Below are 27,271 nucleotides of genomic sequence, written 5' to 3'. Positions count from 1 at the left end.
TTTGTCCGCCATTTGAACGAGTACTCACGAACAGGTAACCAAACTTGAATCCAAAAATTACGAAAATCCTCGTAGAACAACAATTGATCACAATAAACAGACCTAATGCAAGGCAAAGGTTACACACAATTTGCAAATATCACCAAAACCAGCTTAAACGTCAGAATTAGAACATAATTCAAAAAATATTGCGGAGCTTATTCTACCGTGTACTACTCCATAACGTGACCGGAACCGGCGGTGCCATGAATATTAATTCTGGTAGACGTCTCATTGCTTATCCAAACAATGCAATACACTGCCCCATCTCCAGTTCCCCTTAACCTGGGGTGCTTATTTTATCTGCTAAATGTTCATTAATACAGGCGAAATAATGCATATATATATTTACTATAATACTCAAGAGCCATTCTTGAACAGCTGATTTCTGACCTTGTAGCCATAAGTTCACAATTTTGGTATATGCCTCGTTGCTCATCATAGTTAGAACAATTTTAACAAGACCTTGGACTTTCAGGCGGACGAACTATCTATTTCTAGCGTCAAAACAAGTTAAAAATGACGCTGTTTAAACCGAAATCTGCACAGATTGCGTAGACTTAGCTCAAAAGTCAGACACATCTTGTTGATTTCAGAGGGCCTTGGCTGAGTGGCTGACAATAAAATAGACAGGCCCACGTCACATTGCTGTTTAACACAACTACGCAAAGTCCAAGCTCTTGTTAAAATGGTTCTATGTGCTTAGTTTGTCAAGATATGCTGAAAGTCCAGTAGAAAATAATACGATTTTTAAAGTTAACATCAATTTTTTTTGTTACAATTTTTACTTCAAAATTCTATCCCCGGCGGTAGGTGATTATAGTAGTTTAACAGAAGAAGCTGAAAATTATCGAATGTTGACGCCGAAATGTTTCTGAATTTTCGAATGAGATAAAAAAAAAGTTGGTATTAACTTTTCTGTCCACATTCTTTCTTGAGAATGAAACGATTGTTGTAGTTTGTTGAACACGCTGGCCAACAAAATTAAGTTGTCACGATATAAAATGCTAGAAACAGGATAGCTCTCAATTCTTTATTATATATGTATATATAAAAGTATGTCAATCAGTTTGATGTAATTTTTAACAAACTGATGATTTCTAAATTAAAACGAAAATTCATAAATTTCATATATCAAGGTGAAATATATCATACATTGTTGATGGGTTTGTGACCCCGAAAGATTTTCGTTAAGAGTAACAAACCTAATTAGTATTTTATTTGTAGGAAAAAAAAACTTTTGTATATGCATATATGTACTATGTTGCCGTCTATATTCTGTTACTCGTAGTCTACAAAAATGTAGACGGCAATTTCAAGACTCGTATCTTCAAAGACAGAGCGTCATTCTAGTTTAAAGCAAAAACATCAGAAAGTATTTACCTTGAAGTTCATAATTGACTTGCAGACGAAAATTGCTTATGATAGAGCTATGATTTTTACATACAAAGATTTTTTGATAAACTGACTAAATCTTGGGGCGGTTTTTTTATTATGACTTATGATATGAAATCAGAGATTGTTGAACAAGGTAACACATGCAAGTTTACTGACTCTAGCATTAAAACATCCTATACTAGGGTGGCTAGAAATTAATGTAATGCAACTTATACAAATGTAAAGGTTAAAAGGTAAATCTCAAAGCAAAATGAATCACATGAACCTCTTCTCTAAAGACAATTACACACAGAGTGAATGATGTTTACTTAGATATATTAGAATATCTAGAATTATAGAATATGAATCCTTTTTTAAGTATGACTCTTGAATCAAACCGATCCTTGGTATGTTTGCCTACTGTTTATCAGTTATTTTTTTCAAACTTTTGAAGAGAGCCATGATAAGAATTCCAAGGGTTATGTTTTCTCTATTAGCCGTATTATATAAACAACGATAAATGACAAATCATAATTGGAATCACATGATGGGTCATAAGGAAAATGTAAAGAAAAAAATAGGATTTCCAGATGAATGTTTCCCTGAATAACTTATTCATTCACAAAGAGGAGACTAAGGTAAGAACGTAAAATGTTCAAACACAAAAATGGATCGTTGAATTTATATTTCTCTCTATCTTACATTTAGAATTTTTTTTAAACAAATGTATGATTATGTGAGGTTCGTAATTGTAGAGTAAGGTTACGACTTTGTTTCATTTTTGTATTTAATTGCCTATTTTACCCCAGGAAACTATCTTAACAAGTCTTAAGAAACATTTACAAACATTACGTGTAAATCAAAAGAGTTAAATGTTCCAAACAATAAACCAAGAGTTAAAATTAAGTTTGTCCCGAAAAGTCACACTCTCTGTTAACGTTGGAAAATGAACATGTTTGTCTCAGTCTGCTAAAATTTAAAAAGATTGTCATTTCTGAATAAAAGAGTAAGATAAAACATCAAATGAATTTTAAGAAAAAAATGTTCTGATGACAACTCCTCTACAAAAATGTACCCTGAAATTACATATCTAAAACATTCATAAGGAAAGATTTTACTCTATCATTCACTGCCCTCAAAAATGCTTTTTGCAGCAGTATAGGAATATAAAATTAACTTTGAAAATGCCTTTAGGTTATTGAAATTGTTTTCCCTCCATTTTCATTTTACGTCTCATATTTACAGGTTCTAGGACTTAGCTATAAGATGAACGTTTTATGGATAGTGAGTGTACTAGCTGTTGTGAGTGGCGCCAACGTACAGAATGAAAACGTCCAGTGGTTTGATCTGGAGTCCGCACAGAAACACCCAGAGCAGTTACATATCCTGAAGGCCAAGGCAGGGATCAACTACCAGCCATATGAACAAGCCTGGAAGGAATTCAAAATACTTCATGGTATTTATCTTATTTAGCTGTTTGCCTCATAAACAAACCTGGGTGGAATTCAAATTTTTGTTTGGTACTCTGTAATCTTTAACACATGTTTGATTTATAAACAAACCTGAAAAGAAATTCCATTTTTTCTTGGTACTTTCTTGTCCTATTTACATGTTTGCCTTAATTTCATTCGAAGAAAACCAAATACATCCTACGCTTTCTGATCACTCGAAATATACGGAGTAAACCGACTAATTCATAACGTTTAATACTGTTTATTTAGATATTTTTGTGTTTATGATTCAAAGGACATGCTTACAAGCATTCTATTTTATAATGAAAAGCTTTTTTAATCACTATTACTTATTAATTGCATACATTTTAGAGGGATTTTTAAAGGACCTGTATAATCTATCACTTTGGTGTGTGCATAAAGTAAAAATGATTTTCATCTAAGAAATTCTGCCTGACATGGAAGAAAGATAACGTTTTATATAAGATTACAACTCCGTTTAACACATTTATAGTTATAATAATTATATTTTTGGTAAAACAGCTCAACGTAATAAGCAGTGTCTGATATTTTAAACCAGCTGTAACATATATTGTTTTAATCAATTTAAGGTATATTAATGTTAAAACTGTAATTTTTAATTCGATTTTATTACACCACTTTGTTAGCCAAAGTTGTCCTTTAATATGACCTTCGGTGTCTGTCATCTGCCATTTATATCTTTTCTCATCATTGTATCATTTAAATGTAGGGGCAGTTAAAAATGGTATTGGCATACACATTAAAACCTGATGAACATGATTTGTTGATCCCACAAATCAAATGATTTATCAATTGAAGACTTTATATTTTGATAGAATCTTAAGAAGATTATTTCAAAAGAAACATCAGTTGATTCTTTGAAACATTATTTTTTTTTTTTTACATTTTTATTCTTTGTATCAAAAATTGCAAACTTTAATGTAAGCTAAATTTGACGAAAAGCTTCCGTAAGGAAATTGAATTTCAAGTGTTTTGAAAAGGAAATTTAACACCTAAGTAACTTAAGGGTTAATTTGGATAACAGGTAGAGGAAATAAAATAAATATGTTTGGTCTTTTATTTCCACCTTCCCAAAACACAATAGTCAGTAATATTACATTCTTTAACAAGAACATATTTGGGTTTTTTTCCCTTTAAAATATGGTCTAGATGAATCAAGAGGCCATGCCTGGACCACCCATTGGATGGTTATCCTATACAGAGCCAGCCAAAAACGTTACATATTGTTGTACAATTACATCTGAAAGTCAGTTAGAAACCAATATAGAAATAACTCGAAAAACCTGTATACTTGAAAACCCGTGTAAAGAAATTGTAGTCAGTTTCAATTATGACATATTAGGAAAAAGACGTAATCGTGATTAACACATTAAAACACCACTAGATATTAAACCTATCAAAAGTTTTGTAAAATGTGAGCAACACTTAATATCAAAGCAAACTAGCAAGATGTTTGTCAATACGATTTTTCAACTGAAAAGGATCTAAGTTAGTTTTTAGTAAAGTTTGACATTGCAATGTAGCTCATGGGCTCCTTTGCTTCTGAGCTGTCAATCTACAATTTAGAATCAGCTTGATATAGTGACAATATAAAAGGAAAAACTGTCAATAAAAAGAGAAATCTTGTTATTGTCTCCACATTCAATATTATTTTTTCACTTACTTCAAAGATAAAAGTTATGAGGATCATGAAGAGGAAAGTCGTCGCTTTGAAATTTTCAGAGAGAACGTCCTGAGGATTGAGAAACACAACAAACTGTTCCACTTGGGCAAGAAATCCTACTACCTGGGAGTGAACCAATTCACTGATCTGGTAAGAAACACAGCTCCAGATTTAAGGGGTTCACGCTTCTTTCACAACGATCATCTCTTGTTTTGTATCGTAGAAGGGTTTTTTTGTTGGATATAGCTTTAAGGTATGGTAGATGGAAAGGGACTACGTTGATATTTTTAATTTGATTTAAATAAAAATAAAAGTTTATCAGACAAATGAGCATCACATGATTATCTTAGCTCATGTACTTATTATAAGAATTTCACTTCTGTTCACAATTCAATGTTAGCTCGGACGCGAACATTTATCTTTGCAATTGTTTAAATATCTTTATTTGTCTTTAGGCTACTGACCACAAAGAAATATCTCACTTTTTTCATTTTTGAAAACAATATGCTGATCAATATAGAATAAAGAAATATTTTCATTAATATTGAAACGTGTTTCGGTTATTATTTTGCTAATTCTGTCATAACGTGTGATATTTAATGCAAGCTTTTCAATTCTTGGTACATACAATTAGTGTGTTTTATGGTAACATGGTAACTATAGGCAATTCAATGGGGTATAGATATGGATACAATGAATGCTGCACATGATATTGAATATATTGTTACATTTGTATATGTCTATCAATCCATTGTATACTGAAATGGTTGGATGCCTAAACAAATATGGATCGTCAATGTTTCATTGTAATAATCAATATATTTAATGCGTAAAAATCATGAGAAAGGCAAACATTTATGAAAAACGTAAACTTTTAAGTGTTTCCATGGTAACTAAACATAATTTTCAAATATGATTTCCTTCTTTTAATTTAAATTCAAAAATTGTGAATTTTTTTTTTACACATAAATATAATTGTGCAATAAAGAACTTAAAAACGAAAATTGACAATTGCAACCGTTGCTGTGGTAACACGCTTAAATTGAGGAAAATAAAAATTTTTGAGGCATTTTTGCAGGTGTATAATCCAGACATTATTATTTGATATAAATCGTTGAGAAAATTATCAAGTATGTCAAGTATGTCATCATCTTTAGTATAACATGTGTTTTGATTCTTATTATAATTTTATTTATGACTTTTGTAATTTTTTTTATAGAAATATGCGGAGTTTGAAAATTTCAATGGTCTGAAAATGACTAATCTTAACAATACTAAGTGTTCAAGCCACCTTTCAGCCAACAACATAGTTGTTCCTGACTCTGTGGACTGGAGATCAAAGGGATACGTCACAAAAGTAAAAGACCAGGTAATTGTCATGCTATAAAGAACCCAAATCACTATTGGTACCTTCTGATAATGATAAAATCAGGTGGACAGTGTATGATTAGGATCGAGTCTAAATGAAGCCAGAGGCTAGATTTCCCTACTTGGAATATCAAAGACCAAATAATGGCAGCTAAAAATAGCAATTTAAAAAAAATGTATATTGGCTTCTGTGTTGCTTTTTTATTTGGTTTTGTTTTGTTTTCTTTTGTTCTTATTTTTTTTTTTTTATTTTTTTTTTTTTGGGGGGGGGGGGGCATAATATTGATTAAAACATGAGTTAAACTAATTCATTAAACTTTAATTATTAATCGGTTATATATTTTTTTTTTATTTTATATATCCTTTTATGCAGGGTGCATGCGGGTCATGTTGGGCCTTCAGCGCGGTAAGTATATAAAAAAGTCTCAATATAAACCTTGACATTCTATATATCTAATTTGTCATCCATATTCATTTCTTTCTCAATATGTTTGATAAACAATTATCTATGTTTGTAGACTGGTTCTCTTGAGGGTCAATACTTTCGAAAAAATGGAAAACTAGTTCCTCTCAGTGAGTCACAACTTGTAGACTGCTCTGGATCATTTGGCAATGAGGGTTGTAATGGAGGGTTTATGGAGAATGCATTCAAATATGTCAAGTCGGTTGGAGGCATTGAGAGTGAAAGTGATTATCCATACAAAGCAAGGGTATGTGAATTTAGCTCTTAAAACTGAAGAGTTTCTATATATTATCAATATTTGGACTATTTCATACATGATTTATTTAATGATTAACAGAAATACCGTATATCAGTCTTTCTGTGATGACAATAATAGCATATTTATTTTTTTTGCGTTTTGAAATAGTTGCAATGTGAAGGTGATCACAAACGTGACCATTATACGATACATTTTTGTACATTTTTCTTTAGGGGGGGGGGGGGGTCATGGTTTATATGAATTCAATGAAATGAGATGATTCGTGGCAAATCGAGATCAGAGCATTATTTTATTGCAGCAACGAACCTGTGCATTTGACAAAACCAAAGTTGTTGCCACTGTGAGTGGGTGTGTGGATGTAGAGAGCGGAAGTGAATCGTCTCTGAAGGAGGTCGTGTCCGAGGTTGGTCCTGTATCCGTGGCGATCGATGCCGGCCACTCGTCGTTCCAATTATACGCTGGAGGTTCGCCTGGCTTTCATCATTTAATGTATCTTTCTTCTAGGCGAATCAGTAGGATATGATACGTATACACTGAATTAACAAGTCGTTGGTGATGTGTATGTTTTTGGTTTTTAGGTGTGTATGATGAACCACTCTGCAGCACAAGCAGGTTGAATCATGGTGTTTTGTGTGTGGGTTATGGAACTAGTTTGCAGGGAAAGGATTACTGGATTGTTAAAAACAGGCAAGTTTATTGATAAAGATCACAAAGATCTTTAAAATTGAAGAATTTGTAATTTCTAAACTGTATTTAGGATAACTGACTTCTTTGAAATTGCAATCTCATTTTGATATCGTAATTTGTTTTTAAATACCAGGTTTTATAATTCTGTTGTAGTTGGGGTGTTCGGTGGGGAGTAGAAGGATATATTAAAATGTCCAGAAACAAGAACAACCAGTGTGGTATCGCCTCACAGGCCAGCTACCCTCTGGTGCCCTAAAACATTCACGCGAGTATGTTCATGCACTTAAACAAATTAAGATAAGATAGAGACAGGCTAGATTTCAATACTTCCACACCATTTCTTTTTTTTTTTTTTGATCGTAGACTTGATTTCATTTACAATTATTAAAATTCAGAGAACATTAATCGTTTTCCATCGATAAACGGGAATCTTTAAAGAGATACATTATACATTTTGATTGTATTATTATTTGTTTTAGTTTTAATTTATTTTTTCACTTTTGCAGGTTTTTGAAACAAAAAAAGAAGAATGAATCAGAAAGGTCTAAAGCGGTTTGACTTAAAATACAGTTCAATTAGTTTTAAACTCTATATTCCTTTTGAAGTTTCACATAAATAACCTATATATATTGTTCATGTAATTTGGTTTCCTACAAGTATTTATTTAGCACGACTATATTCACACCTACGGATATTTGCGACATTTGACAGAATTTTGACCTTTTTTATTTTCCTTTTATAAAAAAGAAATCTAATTCCTTAGTTTAAGTGCAATTGAGATAGATAGAAAGATAGATATATAGATAGATAGATAGATAGGTAGATAGATAGATAGATAGATAGATAGATAGATAGATAGATAGATAATGAGGTCTCTATTTCTTATCATTGTTGAAGAGATATAAAAACAATTTTGTTATTGTCAATTTTACGTTATGAATCAGCTTAGCTTTTTTATATAGCGTAATTTTTATTATGCATGCAGTAATAAGATGCATATAATGTTTATACATATATAGCTGTTTTTAAGGAATATTAACCCTAATAAGGTGTTTTTTTTATTATTATTTGAAATGATTTTTTGGTGTGGAAAAAAACGTATTATAAGATTTTTTTTAAAGCAATATGAGCTGTATTTTTTATAATTTTATTTTGCTGCAAAAATGTGCTAGTATGATAAGTCTGCATATAACTTAAACTTTTATGATGAATAAGGTTTGAAAAAATCATTAATTTTTGTCAGAGGAAAGATTTTTCTACTAAGGAACATATAGCAAATCAATTTTGGTACAGGACGACAATAATTCAATTTTGCTCCTAATAAGGCTTCTTAACGGCCTTTTCCACAAAAATATGGCAAACAGAAATTTAAAAACCATGATATTTTGTCATTTTCGTAGAAAAAAAACATTTTAGTAAAAAAAAATTCAACATGAAAAATGCAGCTCATATTGCTTGAAGATAACAATAAACACCACCAATATGAATGTTTCTGAGTTTTATTTTCTATAATTTGTTAAGAGTAATACAATGCATAAATGATATTTTTGCGTTCAATTTAAACAGAGATTTGTCTAAAATGTAAAGTTTAGACAATTATTCATGCATGTGAAATTTTATAATCCAAAGTGCATCTCCTTATACTGAATTTGGAAAGGCCTTGTAACAGGGAAATGATGTACTTTATTTTAATTATCCAAAATGTTCCTACATAAAGACGATGTAGTAATTTTATGTCGGAAAATTCAAGAGGATTGCAGAGAGAAACTGAACAAAGTTTAAAGATCAATTATATGTAAAAACCAAAATTTTACATAGGGTTTCGGTACGCATTGTGACTAATTTTCCTCATGATACAAAGATTATCTTAGCAACTTTAAAGTAAAAGTAAATCAGAATAGAAAGTAATTAAGGCTTTTAAAAATTATGAGATATAGAATCTTTAATTAACTATACAGTCAATGGTCATATAAAGAAAAACATCGGTTGGCAAATCAAAATCTAATGAACGATGCAATGGAAACCGATGATAAATTTCAAAACATGATTTTTCGTATTTTTTTTTTAACATAATTCAAAAGTTTTTATTTAACCAAACTAAGCTGATTGATTCTGAAAAGCAAAATACTTGTTTTAAACCCAATTTTGAAAAATATTTGTGGAAAACAGGCTGGATATATAAATCAAATGTATTTTTCAGCAACATACAACTGTCGTTGATTGAGAATGATGTGGACTTTTGAAATCAATCAGAAACTCTTACTTGTTAAAAAGTCATAGCAGCAGCCATTCATTTAGCTAAAATACGGCTTCAATTGATACAAGACGTAAGGGGGGGGGGGGGTATGTTTTAGTCATTTCGGTCAATTTTTTAAGTATCATGAAGCAGGTAGTTTATGAATAAAATTTCTTCAAAAGAGCCTCAAAATCGCTGATTTTCATTATTTAGCCTTTTTAACCAATGGATTTAATTTCAGTATATATTTTCTTATCGCCAATCCATTTTAACACACTAATAGTTTTCCAATACAATTTATGTGTGTTTGAATAAACTGAAAAGAAATGTTATTTTTAAAGTGCTTTTTGGTTGGATGTTCTTTTAATCTATTCATAAGCCCATGGACGCTTTTTCTATAGTTTAAAAATACACATGATTATTTTATTCTGTATTGCTCAAATTGTCAGTTTTCTTCAAACTAGCGTAAAATTGGCATTTCATTCTTTTGATTCTGTTAACAGTGCAACCAGTTCCAATAGCAACCTTAATTGTCTTTAAACCTAGCCTAACAAATAATGAATTATATAGAAAATCGGCAGCTATGCTTGGTAAACGAGTTTTGAAAACTACAAAATTATATCTTTCTACCATGATATAACCTGAAGAATTGACTTTTTACAATTCACCAATTTGCACGCACGAAAGTTGGTTAAGCTCGTAGTATATAGCAATTAATTTGTGAAGGAAATGACAGAAATTAAAAAGATTAAAAATAAATTCTACAATGGAAGCCATTGTATAATTGATTTTTTTTCTTTTTAATTTCAGTCATTTCCTTTACATTAAGCCTGGTCATCATGCTTAACCATATCATTCCTTTATCTTTAATGGTTATATGATAATTATATTCAATCAGCAAACAAATAAATGAAACTATCGTATATAAAATCTAGTAATAGTATTTTATCGGACAATTATTAAACAATACACCTTTGTAACAATACAATGATACACAGTAAAAATAACAATCTTTAGAGATTTTCAGGAACAGTGGCACACAGTATACATAGGAGTTTTTTCTAATAACGATATTTCAGAATTGTTTGATAATTGTTCGTTAATAATTCAGCATCGTAATAAATTACGGACGTGTATCCATCATAACCTGCCTGATTTCCTTTCACTTGATAATCTGTGAGAGAACAAGTATGTGAATGACTTCTTTCCCTACATTAGAGGGTAGCTGGCCTCTGATGCGATTCCACACTGATTGTCCTTGTTCCTGGACATTTTGATATAACCCTCGTCTCCCCACTCGACACCCCAGCTACAACAGAGAAAGAATCTTACGTAATACTGCAGAATACTTGTTGGCATTTAGCCTAGACTCGCCTTAATCAAAGAATACACAACATATGCTACTAAACTTATAAAGAAGTGATAACCTTAATGAAATAAATGCAATGTATCAAGGAGAATCAGACCTGTTTTTGACAATCCAATAATCTTGCCCCTCATCATCAGTATCATACCCAACACACAGCACGGCATGGTCCAGCTGCCTTGAGCTGCAATCAGGTTCATCATACACACCTAAAACCAAACCAACACAAAGGTAAATTTGACGCTGATTCAATTCTATATAAATCAATCTGATGGTTGAGTTCAATCGCATGTTTGCCTCAAAATGCGATGAATATCCCCTACACAGTAATTTTTTGATATTACTCAACGATGACGACACACTGGATCTTATCTAAATGATGTTATATTCTTTTGCATCTCAATATTTAGTTGGAATTTACATGCATAGGAGTTTAAAACAAAGGTAGAAAATTTATCATTAATTTTGATGATACATACTTTTCATCCAACTTGTTTAGTAAATTATTTTTCATTGTCCCTCGTTAATGTTGGACAATAAAATACCGGTAACCAATCAGCTGGGTCAAAAGTTTATATCATCGGAACCTATGAGATATGATTTATCTATCAAACGATGGGCTAAAGTACCTCCGGAGTAGGATTGGAATGAGGAGTGGCTGGCATCGATCGCCACGGATATAGGGCCGACTTCTGACACGGCCTTCTTCAGGGACGACTCACTTCCGCTCTCTACATCCACACATCCACTGACTGTGGTAGCAACTTTGGTATCGTCAAATTGACAGGTTCTTTCCTGCAATACACGATGGTTCTGTTATCATTCAACCCTTAAATATATCTTTGATTAATTTAAATTAAATAAATGGTATACAGTAAAACACGCTTATAACGAAGTCCCAGGGACGGGCAATTTAACTTCGTTATAAAAGTAATTCGTTATATCCTTCAAGTTTACAACATGAAATAGAGACTTGGGGAATGAAATTCACTTCGCTGTAAGCGTCAATTCATTATAAGCGTGTTCGCTATAACCGTGTTTTACTGTAATACTGTGAATAGACCTCTGATGATGGGTGTCACCCGGACTTACAAATCTATTCTGCAGCTTATAAAGCATAAATTCTATAATACCTTTGGCTTGTACGGGTAGTCGTCTTCACTCTCAATACCTCCCACAGACTTGATGTATTTGAATGCACTGTCCACGAGTCCTCCATTACAACCTTCATTGCCAAATGATCCGGAACAATCCACGAGTTGTGATTCGCTGAAGGAAACTAGATTCCCAGTTTTACGATAATGTTGTCCCTCAAGAGAACCAGTCTACCACCAAACGAGAAGATATTTGAGTTAAAAAAGAAATACATGTCAACGTGGAGGAAAACAATCATTTAAAAATGACACAGTTGAGATATGGAATATACTTACCGTACTAAAGGACCAACAGGAACCACACTGACCCTAATGAAAACAAAGAAAATGCCACTGTTAATTGTAAATCCATTTATAAGTGATATGTGTTTTAAGAAAAAGGCAAGGTTTTTCTGTCTTGTACAGTATGTTTGTAAACCTTACACGAAAAAACTTTTACAGTAATGATGCTTTCATCCTCCAATATTCTGTTAATGAAATTGACATCCCAGAAAAACCATTGTTAACCAACGCGAAGCAGAGGTTGACAATGGTTTTCGAGGGTTGTCAATTTCAACTGTTATCCTCCCAAACAGGCACAATTTATTTTATTACACTGAATGTCTTAATTAAAAAGAACTTTACAGCTTTTATTCTTATTATTTATTCCCTTTATTTCAAAACGCATAACTAACTTCTTTAGGATTGACGTGGATTCTAAAGAGAACCGTATGCGCATGATTTACACGCATGTAACAATTGTTACCCGTTACAAGTGTGTTGCTTACGCTGATGGTAATAGAGCGGATAATAAACTGCGTCTAACCCAATCAGATTTCAGTATTCAACATAAAATTAAAAAAAAACAAAGCTAATAATTAGTCATAGCGAGGGTAGACATTTTCTACAATATAATCATAACAACTGATTAAGTTTTAATATCCGTAAAGGTTTAGAAATTGGCGGTATTTATTGAATGCACCACAATTATTACTTGATCTTTGACATCTGTAACGTATCCCTTTGTTCTCCAGTCTACAGAGTCAGGTACCACCAAGTTGTGGGCAGAAAGGTAACTTGAGCATCCCTCATTTTTGAAAGAGGTCTTTTTCAGACCATTGAATTTCAAGAACTCTTCGTGTTTCTACAAACAAACAGATTTTAGCTCTAAATTACATAAATGCCCATAAATTTATAAAGGCTTCAAAGGATGAAAAAAACTCCAAGTTTTAGCAATGAAATTGCTGATCTTAAATATGACAAGGCTATGAAAAGTACGTTTAGGTTAAATGTTAAACGAATTAACGAATGAGGAAACACAAAGAAATATTCAACGTTACAAGGAAATGCATAATGCACTGAAAATTGTTCACTTCAACTATGAATCTTAACAAACTTTTGAGTTGAAAAGTAGATAATAAAAGTGAAAGATTTTTTTTTTAATTATTTCAAATCAGACTATAATCTTTAATACGCTACATATGTGGAAAATAAACCATAAATATTAACATAAAACAAAAAGCTTTGAATCTCGGTGAAGAAGGTAAAGTTGCTTATCATTATACCGTACATGTTAAAATTCAAATTTTTTCCATGACTATAATAGATATAAGTTATGAGAATATTATATACTAAATTTATAATTAATTTTACATGTAGTAACCAAAATAAAAAAAATTAAAGAGTCTACAATTAACAAAAATTAATGAATAAAAACTCATAGTATTTCACACATAGGAAGATGTTGAGAAATGCCTGAACTCGTTTAAATCAGAAAGAATGTGTCCTTTACCAGATCAGAGAATTGGTTTACTCCCAGGAAGTATGATTTCTTGCCTAGATGGTACAGTTTGTTGTGTTCCTCAATCTTCTGAACGTTCTCTCTGAAAATCTCAAAGCGCCAACTCTCTTCCTCCAAAGTTTTGTAGGTTTTATCTAAAGAATACGGCGAAACACTTTTGTTAAAAAACCTGAGCAAAATTATCACAGTACTGACCTTTTAAACATAGTTTGTTCTAAATTGATTCAATGAGTCCGACATTTTTTTAAATCTGATATTCATCAGGTTTTCTCTCTGTTTCTTAAGAAAAAAATAAGAAATAGCTAACAAATAAATTTCCTAATAAAAAAATAATTCGAAGATAGAAACTGAAATCCAATAACACAGTACTAAATAATATTCTGAATTCCTTCCATGCTTGTTCGTATGGCTGGTAGTTGATCCCTGCCTTGGCCTTCAGGATATGTAACTGCTCTGGGTGTTTCTGTGCGGCCTCCAAATCAAACCACTGGACGTTTCCCGTCTGTACGGTGGCTCCCCTCGCTACAGCTAGTACACTCACGATCCACAAAACGTTCATCTTCTAGTCCGAGTCCTATAAAGATATGATGCAAACTTAAACCGGAATAAAGTCACCAGCAAATATTGGTTTTTAACATTTCCTTGCAATTTTTGAAAAACTGAGTCAATTAATATGCAATCAGTACCCAATCTCTCTCTCCATTTGTATCACGGGAAAAGGAGGAAGCAGAATATTAAACCCGATATACCAATATACTTCACTCTCAAACTCAACTGTCACACTTACAGTTAAGTGTCTTTTATTGCCAAATATAAAATAATCAAATTAATTTTGACAAATAATTGCTAAAACTTTTCCCATAAATCGTCCAAATAAACTGATGGTTTTAAAAATACAGCATGAAGAATCTTTTTAATGCAGTTTTTCATAAATCGTCATCTTGAAACACAGTTACATATACAGAGCAAGATTGTTCTAAAATTTACGAAAATACTAGCGTAAAATATAATCAATCATTTAATCAATTATTTCATATCAAATCAGGACATTTTCAATTTTCAACTTTTGTTTGGTTTTTAGAATTAAGATTAAGTTGAAATTGTAAAATGTGTCTTACCTTATATGTTTTATCTAGGATTACATGTAATCAGTAACTCTTCGGAAAATTCAAATTCTAATTTTTATTTGAATTAAAAATCATTACCTGTCGTCTGTCTCTGTTGAGTAAATGACTATATCGGGCAAGGAAATACCTCCTTTTAATGATTTTGGGTGTAATAAATAGTTCCTTAATTATGATTTCTCCTTCAAAAACGTGTGTCTGTAAGCATGAACTCGATTAGCTTAACAAGAGACTCTTTATTGGTCGTACCCAAAGCGTGTGTATGATAAAGATGAAACAGATCAGGAAGATTATTCACACTTTGACTTTGAACATTACAAAAATAATATTTGCACCTAAAAAATCACAAATGTTTGTATTAGTATTAATTTTAAGAGGACTCGATGGTCGTGGGTATACTATTTTCCATGAGAAGAAGATCTCTGTGTCTTTAAGCATGTGCTCGATTAGCTTCACAAGAGACAAGGGTTGTTATGATAACCTTAAGTCACTTATCATACCTTTAAATGACGCTTAAATAAAATCGTTTAAACAATACTAAAGACAATATGTAATTTATGAAAAAAAGACAAGCAATTTAATGATCAGGTTAAAATTAAAACTCTATTAGGGGATTTTTTTAAATCAATTTTGAAGAAGCACCCTTTTTTTATTATTTCCATATATAAATGTACCTAATTTGCTTATTAGATGCCCATTTGTAGGGAAGATTTGTTTATCTCGACAATTTTTTGTTAAATGTTCAAAAGTTGTTTCCTTAAATATCCAAGTGGTCATTTTTTAAAGGACGTTAGAGTCTTCAATTACAATGAATATGACGCTTCGCCATATCTATTTATGATAATTTAATTTGTTAGATCATGTAGCTATCTGAAAACACACCTGCTTTTCTGTTTTGGGGCATTGTGTTCCTCAATTACGTGGTATTCCCGAGTATATTAATTAATTTAGGGAAATATCATGTTTAAAAATTTGCATTGCAATAAAGGATCGAGGAATGTGTGAAACAAGTTAGCCAAATACAGGGAAAGACTGTGCTTGAAGTTTTCTTATTTAATGTTTCTAAATTTTATAGAGCACATTTTGTTAAATAGGTTGACCCATTTACAAATATCCATTTATCAATGGATATGTATTCAATCGATTATAAGTAGATTATGAGCTACGCAGTGTCGTTTCGTAAATTGATTTCAATTATAAATAACAAAATGACGACATTTCTGTAAGTGACAAAAATCACATGTAAAATTTTGAAACATTAACATTTAACCAATATTAAATCAAATCTTGGTTGTTTTCTATAACATGCTTATACTTACTAAATGGACATATATTTCACACCATTACAGATTAAATGTATAAAATAGGTTTTGAAGTAAAAAATAATTTTCTATGATTTTTGGTTTAGATTTGGCAATCATTTAATATTTATTCGTTTGATGAGATATCGGCGCTTCTGATTGGTTGAAAAATTTCTTTGATACCTGCATCAATAAAATTTTCGCCGGATCTACTTTTCTCAACTGCTCTGATCTAACACTATTTATGGAACGTTAATTTCCAAGATAAACACTGTCAACAAAATGTAAAGTTGTGTCTGTTTTATTGTCGGCAAACAAAATGAAAACTTGTGAATATAAAAACTTGAAAGTTTAACCTTCAAAAATAAACAAAACACTTTGTTTGATTCACGAAATAGAAAATTAAGCGTCTTCTCACGATTTCGTCTGCTTGAGATCAATCAACATTTACAGCGAGGCTGGCTGTTCCTTTTAAGGATTTCAATATTATAACAAACATATAGGCATATAAACTTTCACGGTAACACTGCTGTTCAAATTTGGTAACGATAATTTTTAAATTTACACACGTAGATGATCGGTCATCAAAATAAGCGTCGTAAAGAAAGGCTATGAGTAATGCATCAACTCCTTCGGTGAATTCCAAGCGGCAGATATATGCCATTTAAGTACATCACTGGCTATCTAGTTACCACAAAGTTTACAAAAGTCGCTTATACATACTATTCTTTGTCGACATATCAGCTATTTTCGTCCACGATCGCTTTTCCTTGGATGGTTATGTCCAGTTGCATATTCCAGCGATCTCACATGAAAACTAGTTTAATACGAGTTTTTCTGCCCAGTGAATGATATCACAAGCTATCGCATGTATTTTCCTTTCGTTTTCAATTCAGCCGGTTGAGATTTTAACTCACTATTTGTGTTTAATCCATTAAATTCAGCCCAGTAGCTCTGCATCAGCTGAAGGCGTATCCATTTTGAATATTGTTGCTGTTGTTGTTTTGTATTCATACGCGCCGCTTCATTTACATTATTTACATTTTTGATCAATAACACTTCACATTTTTTTATTTGAAAATGTTTTATTAAATAATAAGAAATGAAGATAATAATTTTTCTATTGATCGACGTATCAAAGAAAAAATTGACCGGAAAACTTCATCAATGCGCGTAGCGCATTGATGAAAAAGTTTTCCGGTCAATTTTTTCTTTGATACGTCGATCAATAGAAAAATTATTATCTTCATTTCTTAAATACCTGAACTAATTTGAAGATTCTGTTTTCTATTAGATTGAATTCAAAAAATGTTCTCTGAAAATTTCATAAACATCCGTGTACCAAAGTAAGATATATCATTTTAAGTACTAAAACTAATACATACAAAATATGACATTTCCAATTGCACTGAATGGTTGCCACAACCCCACCCAAACACGCATTTTACATGGCACGACTAGAAATATACGATGACATTTTAGTTCCCTTTAATTTGTTGTATATGAGTTATTAAAATTGCTTTTGAACGAAACATTTTGAAAGCAAATTGACTTATAGCAGTTGTGACTCTTTCGTGTGATAATCAAGGGTTCACCAGTGGTCAGGACGAACAGTCTTTGACTGGGATTTACCAAATTGAAAGTCAAAGTTTAAATCAAAGTGGATACCTGGTTGATACAGTCTGTTAAGTTGTTTTATACAAGCATATCCATATGACAAATCTGTTTTCAGTTAAACCATACTGGGAAAATAGATTAAAATTCATACGAACACATTAGAGAAAGTATCAAAATACTGTAATTATTTATAATTACTGTAATTTTGTGTCTCTGATGTGCAAAGTTTCCAGTAGCCCTTTGTATAAAAGTGCGTTTCAAAATATTTTGTATTCTTTTCAATAAATGTTTTTAATGTCAAATCATTAGAATAGCGAAAATGTGGATCATTAAATATTATTTGTTTCCTTAATATATGATTTTTCGCTCGTCACGCCTACAGATCTATTTATTGAAAGGATGTACTTACTTCTCACACGGATATGAACTTAAGGCCAGTGGTCAAGTTTGTTTATCAAAGTCTAACTTTAAACATGACTATGGTTTCCCGAAAAGAGCGCCTATATTTTCTCGTCGAATGCTTATCGTTCATTAGAAACTAATTGTTGAATTGCTTATAAAAATATACAACCTTACACAAGTATTAGGTTATGTGTCTTTTTATATGGTTACTAGACAGTTTCTTTTGGCTTTACTTTAAAAAAAATCTAAATCTAATTTTTGCTTTATATTAACATAAGTTTTCGATAAATGCCAATGTGAGATACCAATTTAGTAGGTTTATAATTCTTATCATTATATGTATTATTTCTTCATATTTTAGCTTGAAATTCACCTAAAATTAAAAGTCATAACAATAAAGGTGCATATTTGGCTTCTAGTGCATTTTCTTAAGATAATAATATGTTTTACGGTGCAACTGTTTGGGCGAGCCAGCATGGGATCAAACCATGAATTGTGATAAATCAATAAAAATAAAATAAACAATGTAAATGAATTTGATTAAAACATACCAATTTTTCAGTAAATTTTCATTATTCATAGTTGATAAGATTTGTTATAATTTATCTAGTTTAATCTCAGATACAATATTGTTGAATAATAAAGATTTTAACATAAATGTTCATTGCACCGTATCTCCTCTTTTAAAGTGACTGTAACGTCCATCCCTCCATGTTAAATTTTTTTTTTCAATTTACACAATTCTCCACTTTTTAAAACAAAATGTATTTTTTTTTTAAAATTTACGCTTAAAAATATTGAAAATACATGGAGTTGCCCGCCCCCTTTGGGATTTGGAGCATGTAATAAATAAATGGAAGTGAAAATAAAGAAATCATTGAACTGCTAAAAATCTGAAGGATTAGAATTTGCATGAAATTTTTGTTTTGCTTGTAAAGAAATATTTTTTGGATTAGGCTGCCACCCACCCACCCAAACCCTTTAAAAAAAGGCGATGATATTTGTTCGTTCCAGGACATTATCGTAATTATAGTGAATAAAACACATGTGAGCATTCATCCAAATGAGTGCAAGTTACAACTGTTTCTTGTATCTGAAGAAATGTCCTCATTTCTTAGCTTTGCAAGATTTTGAGAGGATTTTGGTAATTTCAGCAATAATAAATTTAACATTGTCAAAAGGAAATTAACAACAATTTACATACCTCAAGGATTTAGGTTTTCCCTAATCATGTAGTAAACTTTATTAAAAGAATTTGAACATATTCAACAACAAACACCTTAAAAAAAGAAGAAACATGTGTTGTGAATATTTGCAAAGCAAATATGACTGTGAGCAATGATAATTATTTTCTTCATTACTTTGAACAAGACACACGAAAGTAAGTTGTAAATACCACTTCGAGAATGCTATAAATGTATATGAATGGACGCGAGAGAAACGGCCAAATATCGTTTATTTGCATTAAATACAAAATCATGAGCCACATTAAACTGTGGAAAAACAAATTTAATTTGATTGGTTTAAACTGTTAAACAGTAAAAGTTTGTCAAATAATGCTATAAAAAAATTGCAAGGACATTAAGAAAATTAACATTGATGATGTTATTTTATAGTTACGTGAAAATCGATCACTTTCTTATTTTGTTTTATAATGTAAATGATTAACAAGAATTAAAAGAACTCATCTAAATCTCTACATCTCTTATATGTTTTATCTAGGATTACATGTAATCAGTAACTCTTCGGAAAATTCAAATTCTAAGTTTTATTTGAATTAAAAATCATTACCTGTCGTCTGTCTCTGTTGAGTAAATGACTATATCGGGCACGGAAACACCTCCTTTTAATGATTTTGGGTGTAATAAATAGTTCCTTATGACTTCTCCTTCAAAACTTGTGTCTGTAAGCATGTACTCGATTAGCTTAACAAGAGACTCTTTATTGGTCGTACCCAAAGCGTGTGTATGATAAAGATGAAACAGATCAGGATGATTTATTCACACTTTGACTTTAAACATTACAAAAATAATATTTGCACCTAAAAAATCACAAGTGTTTGCATTAGTATTAATTTTAGGAGGACTTGATGGTCGTGGGTATATTTAGACTATATTGATTTCCATGAAAAGAAGATCTCTGTGTCTTTAAATATGTACTCGATTAGCTTCACAAGAGACAAGGGTTGTTATGATAACCTCAAGTCACTTCACATACCTTTAAATGACGCTTAAATAAAATGGTTTGAACAATACTAAAGACAATATGTAATTTATAAAAAAAAAAAAAGACAAGCAATTTAATGATCAGGTTAAAATCATAACTCTTTATCTAGGGGATTTTTTAAATTCAATTTTAAAGAAGCGCCCCTTTTTAATTATTTCCATATACAAATGTACCTAATTTGCTCATTAGATGCCCATATGTAGGGAATTTTTGTTCATCTCGACAATTTTTGGTTAAATGTTAAAATGTTGTTTCCTTAAATATCCAAGTGATCATTTTTTAAAAGGACGTTAGAGTCTTGAATTACAATGAATATGACGCTTCGCCATATCTAGTTATGATAATTAAATTTAATTTGTTAGATCATGTAACTGTCTAACAACATACCTGCTTTTCTGTTTTGGGGCATTGTGTTCCTCAATTACGTGGTATTCCCGAGTATATTGAATAATTTAGGGAAATATCATGTTTTAAAATTTGCATTGCAATAAAGGATCGAGGAATGTGTGAAACAGGTTAGCCAAATACAGGGAAAGACTGTGTTTGAAGTTTTCTGATTAATTTGTCTTGAAAAAACGATTAATGTTTCTAAATTTTATTGAGCACTTTTTGTTGAATAGTTTGACCCATTTACAAAAGTGCATTTATCAAAAGATATGTATTCAATTGTTATAAGAAATTTAAAAGCTACGCAGTATCGTTTCGTTAATTGAATTCAATTATAAATAACAAAATGACGACATTTCTGTAAGTGACAAAAAACATTAATCAATTAATAATAACAAAAGACGACATTTCTTTAAGTGACAAAAACACTAATCACGTGTAAAATTTTTAAACATTAACATTTAACCCGTATTAAATCAAATCTTGGTAGTTTTCTTTAACATGCGTATACTTACTAAATGGACATATATTTCACACCATTACAGATTAAATTTTAATCACTCTATGGATAAAATAGGTTTTGAAATAAAAATAAGTTTCTGTAATATATGTTTTAGATTTGGCAATACCTGAACTAATTTGCACATTTTGTTTTCTATAAGATTGAATTAAAACAATGGTCTCTGAAAATTTCATAAACATCCGTGTACCAAAGTAAGATATATCATTTTAAGTACTAAAACTAATACATACAAAATATGACATTTCCAATTGCACTGAATAGTTGCCCCCACCCCACCCAGACACGCATTTTACATGGCACGGCTAGAGATATACGATGACATTTTAGTTCCCTTTAATTTGTTTTATATGAGTTATTAAAATTTTGAAAGCAAATTGACTAATAACAGGTGTGACTCTTTCTTGTGATCATCAAAGGTTTACCAGTGATCAGGAGGAACAGTCTTTGACTGGGAATTACCAAATTAAAAATCAAAGTATAAATCAAAGTGGTTGATACAGTCTATAAAGTTGTTTTATACAAGCAAATCCATACGACAAAAATGTTTTCAGTTAAACCATTCTTGGTAAATAGATCAAAATGCATACGAAAAAATTATAGAAAGTATCAATATACTGTAATTATTACTGTAATTTTGTGTCACTGATGTGCAAAGTTTCCAATTGCCCTTTATATCAAAGTACGTTTCACATTTTCTATTCGTTTCAACTGAATTCCTTGATATCGAATTATTAGCCCAACTTAAAATCTAGATCATTATGAATTATTTATTTCCTTTATATATGAATTTTCGCTCGTCATACCTTCAAATCTATTTATTGAAAGGATGTACTTACTTCACACAAGGATATGGACTGAAGGCCGGTGGTCAAGTTTGTTTATCAAAGTCTAAATTTAAACATGACTATGGTTTCCCGGAAAGAGTGACTATTTTTTCTCGTCGAATGCTTATCGTTCATTAGAAACTGATCGTTGAATTGCTTATAAAAATATACAAACCCATACTAGTATTAGGTGATGTGTCTTCTTATATGGTTTTTAGACTGCTTCTTTTGGCTTTACTTTAAAAAAATGTCAAAATCTTAATTTTGCTTTATAATATCTTAAGTATTCAATAAATTCCAATGTAAGATACCCATTCAGTAGATTTATAATTTTTTTTATTATATGCATTATTTCGTCATATTTTAGCTCGACTTCCACTTAAAACTAAAATTGATAACAATAAAGGTGGATATTCGGCTTCTAGTGCCTTTTCTTAAAAAAATATCAAATAAGCTAAATTTTCATTTTCTGTGGACACAACACGTGTGTTCTTGCGTGCAAACAATTGTGCGCATATGTGGGAGTGTGCATGAATATTTTGCTAATTTTCGAACAGTTTAATAATTCAAAACCTTTAAACAAATTTACACTGATACTAGTATTATTAGAAAAAACTTGTTTTCCTTTTTCATTTTAATGAGTACCTTTGTACCCTGTTTATAACTCTCTTTTGGAACTTTGGTTGTCCTGGTTTGTTACTTAGATGATATCAGAAAGCTTATATAATTGTTTTTATTTAACCAAATTTAATGCCATTTGCTAAAGATTACGGAAGCCCTGGGAGGACATTGACTTACTTTTTAATTGTTATGAGCCCTGGAAGGACATATTGACATACTTCTTAATTGTTATGACTTCTTCATTTCAATACATCTCATTTGGATACAGAAAAAAACTCTCTCTCCTGTACAAGCCAACTTGTGCATGTAAGCATAGTAAAATATATATATATATATATATATATTTTCTAAAGTACAGCCTATTACAATTTTACCCAAAATTATGCTTGGAAGAATTTTTTTTTCTGGAGGCTGGCGTGGGGTCAAATGTCTTTTCTCAGTTAAACTATGCGAATTTGATATTTTTAAATAAATTCTCCAAAAGGGAAGGGAGCTTATAATTTTAAAATGTTTTCTGGACCTACAACCCTCTAGATACATGCATGCAAAGTGCTGAAATAATGGAAAAAAAAGATTTATATATGATAACTATATAAACTTTTGCCCTTCTAATATTGTTCTTCCTTGTTTAAGTACTTTCCAAAATATTCAAATGAATAACTGTTAGTCAGTGTAAATTACTATTCCAGATTTGAAAATACATACATGTACAGGTAAATGAAATTGTCATGATATATAGCACAATAGTTACTGCTTTTTTTATTCTGAGAAAGTTAGCAAACCTAGATTTTTAAAAATTTAAAAGAATTATAAATGAATTTGTTTTCAACACGATAAATTCACATATGTACTTGAATATCAATCTTGAGATTAACACATGAAAATTTTTTTGTAATCTTATCCATTAAAATTCATGTAGAGAATATTTTTTCCCTCAAAATGGGCAAGAATAAAGACCGGTGTAAAAATATTTCAGTTTTCATACAAAATTTTACTGTATAGTTATTCTAAAAGAAAGTTTGTTGGCACATGGCAGTGACAGGATTACAAGTTCAATATTCAAAACCAATATATGTCCCCTATATAATAAATTCGATCTCGGGTGCAAAAAATAATATTCTTGATATTTATAAAAACCAATCTTCTACGCTAAAAACTAATATTGTCAGTGCCCATGTCGAACGGTACGCCACCGCCACGTGTTATATTTATTCATTATAGTCTTATCAAATGATAATTAAGTCATAATAAATAAGTCAAACAATTAACAAGTAATTCAATATCTTCTTCCAGGGCTCATAACAATTAAGAAGTAAGTCAATAGCCTCCCAGGGCTTCTGTAAAAGATGCTTTGGGCCCAGTGAGTTTAAAAAGGTTCAGTAACTCTAAAGAAGTTGAACTTTCAAGATACAGAGATATAAACAGACAGAGACACAGACAGAAGGAAACTAGATCTAGCGAAGATTTGGTTCAAAAGTTTTAAAGAAGTTAAAAATGCAATGTTAGAATATCTTTCAGATACATATGGGATTAAAGTAGGCGGGATACATTCACAAGGACGGAAATAATCTACTTCAAGTAACTATGTGCTAGTTTCCATTAAAGGAAATTTGTAAAATTTGATTACTAAATTATTCCATAATAAATTTAACATTGTCAAAAGGAAATTAACAACATGCAATAAACTTTACTAAAGGACTTTGAACATATTCAATAATATACACCTTCAAAACAGGAAGGGGTATGTGTTGTATATTGTTGTAAAGAAACATGACTGACCCATGATAATTTTTTTCTCAACTCATTAAACAAAGCATAGGAAATAAAGTTGTATAAACCACTTTAAGAATGTTATGAATGTATAAAAATGAACGAGAGGAACGGCCAAATATTAATGACAAATTTCTTTATATATAAACTTATTGATGCTCATTAACTTGGCATTAAATACAAAATCCTTTGCCGCTTTAAACTGTAGAAAAACAAAGTCCCTTGATTAAAAATGTTAAACAGTAAAAGTTTGTCAAATAATTCTAGAAAATTTGCAATGGCATTACGAAAAGTAAACTTTGATGATGTTATTAATTACGTGAAATAAGATCACTTACTTATTTTTTTTTATAATATTAATAAATAACAAGAATTAAAAGAACTCATTTAAGTCTAAAGAAAACACGAATACATTAAGTAAAGCTTGAATGCTTTCATTCAAAATTTTTAGAAGCTTTACAATTTAACCTTTCCAACCTTTTGTGAAATTCACTCGCATAAAGCACCACCTCCATCTTTGCCGGGTTTAGTAAGCTAAAGCTGCATATGTATAATCATATTACGTATACTATTTGACTGAATGAGTCAAGTGTTCTACAATAAAATTGAACACTATAGTATACATCAAGATATGCTTAGGTTTGTTTAACTATCTTCCTTACAAAGCGACATAATATGTTTAATGTTAGACAGGATGATCTTTGTAACATTATCTGTAACATGATCTTTTAAATTAAAAAAGATAACTGTAGGAAAAGGGAAACCACATAGAACTAGTGTTTAATTCCATTGTACTAATATTACAATAAAATTAGTTCACTTCAAATGAAAAAACCAATGCAAGTGTCAATAGTTGCACAATAATAAACACAGGAAAGTGGTATTTAAGTGACAAAACCATCAAAGTACCACCCTACCTCATCGCTGATCTATATTTTGTGGACAGATACATCATCAAGCGGTTTATTTCAATCAGTCGTAAAAATTTCTAGATTGAAATATCTAAATAATTAAAGGACAAAGATCATTGAATGAAAAATCATGTTTTTAACTGTTTATATCTATGTATAAAGAAGTTCTTGAAAATTAGACTTCTGTCCATTTTAATTATATATGACAAAATACAATGTAGCTCTACAAATAAATGTTATACATTGTAATCTGTCTGAGAAGCCATCGTCTGAGTAGAGTCCATTACCTTTAAATAAGGATTTACTGATGAGCGAGGACTACATCGATCATTGCGGATGATCATTAAACATTACTGTGAAAACGTAACACCTTCTTATATCTCAAGAGAATATTATGGAGGGAGCATTATTCGTGTCGACTAGTCAGAGACTACTCAGCTCTAACAAATCTTAAATTTACTAAATCTAAATCGGTCAACTTATTGGAGCGATAAATGAAATACGAATTGGTACATCCAATTGATAAAGATATTTTTAAATGTCACAAAAATATATCTGAATCTGATTTGTTTGAAATTATTCTATACTTACCAATCCAGTGTAGTTTTGTTCCATAATTACTGTAAATAAGCAAGATAACATGTGGCGATTACCAAAAATGTTCAAAATCAAAAGTTCAAAGGATAAATACAAAACAGGAGCAGGCAAAAAACAAAGAGGCGTGCGCTATCTTTTTTTCCTTTTCTAGTCTATTCTTATATACAATGTAAGTCATACAACAGGCATCTTTTTATATGGGTATAGTAATTACGGTTCTACAAAATGGTGCATATAATGTAACTCATATTTAAAGTGTCATTTATCACATCTTTGATTGACATCTTGGGTTTTTGTACTTTCACGTTCTCAATTTCAGTATATTCTTTTGCTTTGTTTATGAATTAATTAAAACAGAATATTTTTGAAATCGTTGGTTTGATTTAAAGGATGCTAGGCGGTCAAAAAATTAATCATCAGGGGCCCGTTTCTCAAAAAGGCCTACGTCCAGGCGTAAGCTTAGTCCGGACTAAATCAGGGACTAAACCTCAAAACCAGACTAAGTTGCGTTTCACAAAAAGGCGTAAACTTAGTCGGGACTAAATTTGGGGTTAAATCTACGCCTGCTAATGGGTAGGCGTAAGTCCTTAGTCTGTGCACAAAAATGGCGAGTGTTTTGTTTCTAAGGCAAAATATACAGATAATTTTATTTTTTGGTTTGTTTTATGTGTTATTTGTACATGTACGTATAACTTTATAAAATACCTATTGTTCGATAACTGTCTCTATTTCTAAATAAATTAAAATTAAATCAATTTGATAAATAATGGGCTCACCTTATTAAACGTATGTAATATACATTACTACTCGTAATGAAATTTACCTAAAGTGTGAAGAATGGGTATACCCCAATAAATGATATAAACACAATTATTAAAAAAATGCTTTATTTCTAAATTAAACATTTATTCCCCAAGAAGATAGATGTATATAAGTACGAATAGATTATTGATTTTTTTTTATCAATTCTCAGTAAGCATGAACTAGAATGTAATGTTTCTAATCAAATTTGAACCCGTGAAACGAAACTGATTTCAAAATTATGAATAGGAGCAACTCAAAACGTTTACATTTGTAATTTGT

The 27,271-nt window shown here is 30.8% G+C and overlaps 2 protein-coding genes across 6 annotated transcripts; one reads left to right on the top strand and one right to left on the bottom strand.

The window, feature by feature from the left end:
* Positions 1–1,964: 1,964 nt before the first annotated feature.
* LOC128184119 (procathepsin L-like) lies at positions 1,965–8,840 on the top strand. Its single transcript, XM_052853464.1, has 10 exons — positions 1,965–2,054; positions 2,662–2,872; positions 4,580–4,722; positions 5,792–5,941; positions 6,314–6,346; positions 6,459–6,650; positions 6,961–7,126; positions 7,241–7,349; positions 7,503–7,618; positions 7,856–8,840. Exons 1-9 carry the CDS (start codon positions 2,007–2,009, stop codon positions 7,603–7,605), a joined length of 1,155 nt encoding a protein of 384 aa, XP_052709424.1. The 5' UTR covers positions 1,965–2,006; the 3' UTR covers positions 7,606–7,618; positions 7,856–8,840.
* Positions 8,835–26,212, bottom strand: LOC128184121 (procathepsin L-like). Of its 5 annotated transcripts, none has more exons than XM_052853465.1 (9): positions 26,183–26,212; positions 14,255–14,459; positions 13,877–14,019; positions 13,079–13,228; positions 12,382–12,414; positions 12,085–12,276; positions 11,581–11,746; positions 11,052–11,160; positions 8,835–10,894 (listed from the first exon to the last, which is right to left on the bottom strand). In XM_052853465.1, the coding sequence occupies exons 2-9, from the start codon at positions 14,442–14,444 to the stop codon at positions 10,795–10,797; spliced, it is 1,083 nt and encodes a 360-aa protein (XP_052709425.1). In that variant the 5' UTR covers positions 14,445–14,459; positions 26,183–26,212; the 3' UTR covers positions 8,835–10,794. The 5 variants fall into 5 exon arrangements, with proteins under 5 accessions (XP_052709425.1, XP_052709428.1, XP_052709426.1 ...); XM_052853468.1 differs by lacking the exon at positions 26,183–26,212 and adding an exon at positions 19,534–19,591; XM_052853466.1 differs by lacking the exon at positions 26,183–26,212 and adding an exon at positions 15,091–15,239.
* Positions 26,213–27,271: the final 1,059 nt, after the last annotated feature.

The sequence above is a fragment of the Crassostrea angulata genome, chromosome 5 (assembly GCF_025612915.1).
Source record: "Crassostrea angulata isolate pt1a10 chromosome 5, ASM2561291v2, whole genome shotgun sequence".
In the NCBI taxonomy this organism is placed as follows: Eukaryota; Metazoa; Mollusca; class Bivalvia; order Ostreida; family Ostreidae; genus Magallana; species Magallana angulata.
Note: the sequence above shows the minus strand (reverse complement) of the source record. Positions and strands in the feature narration are given on the sequence as shown.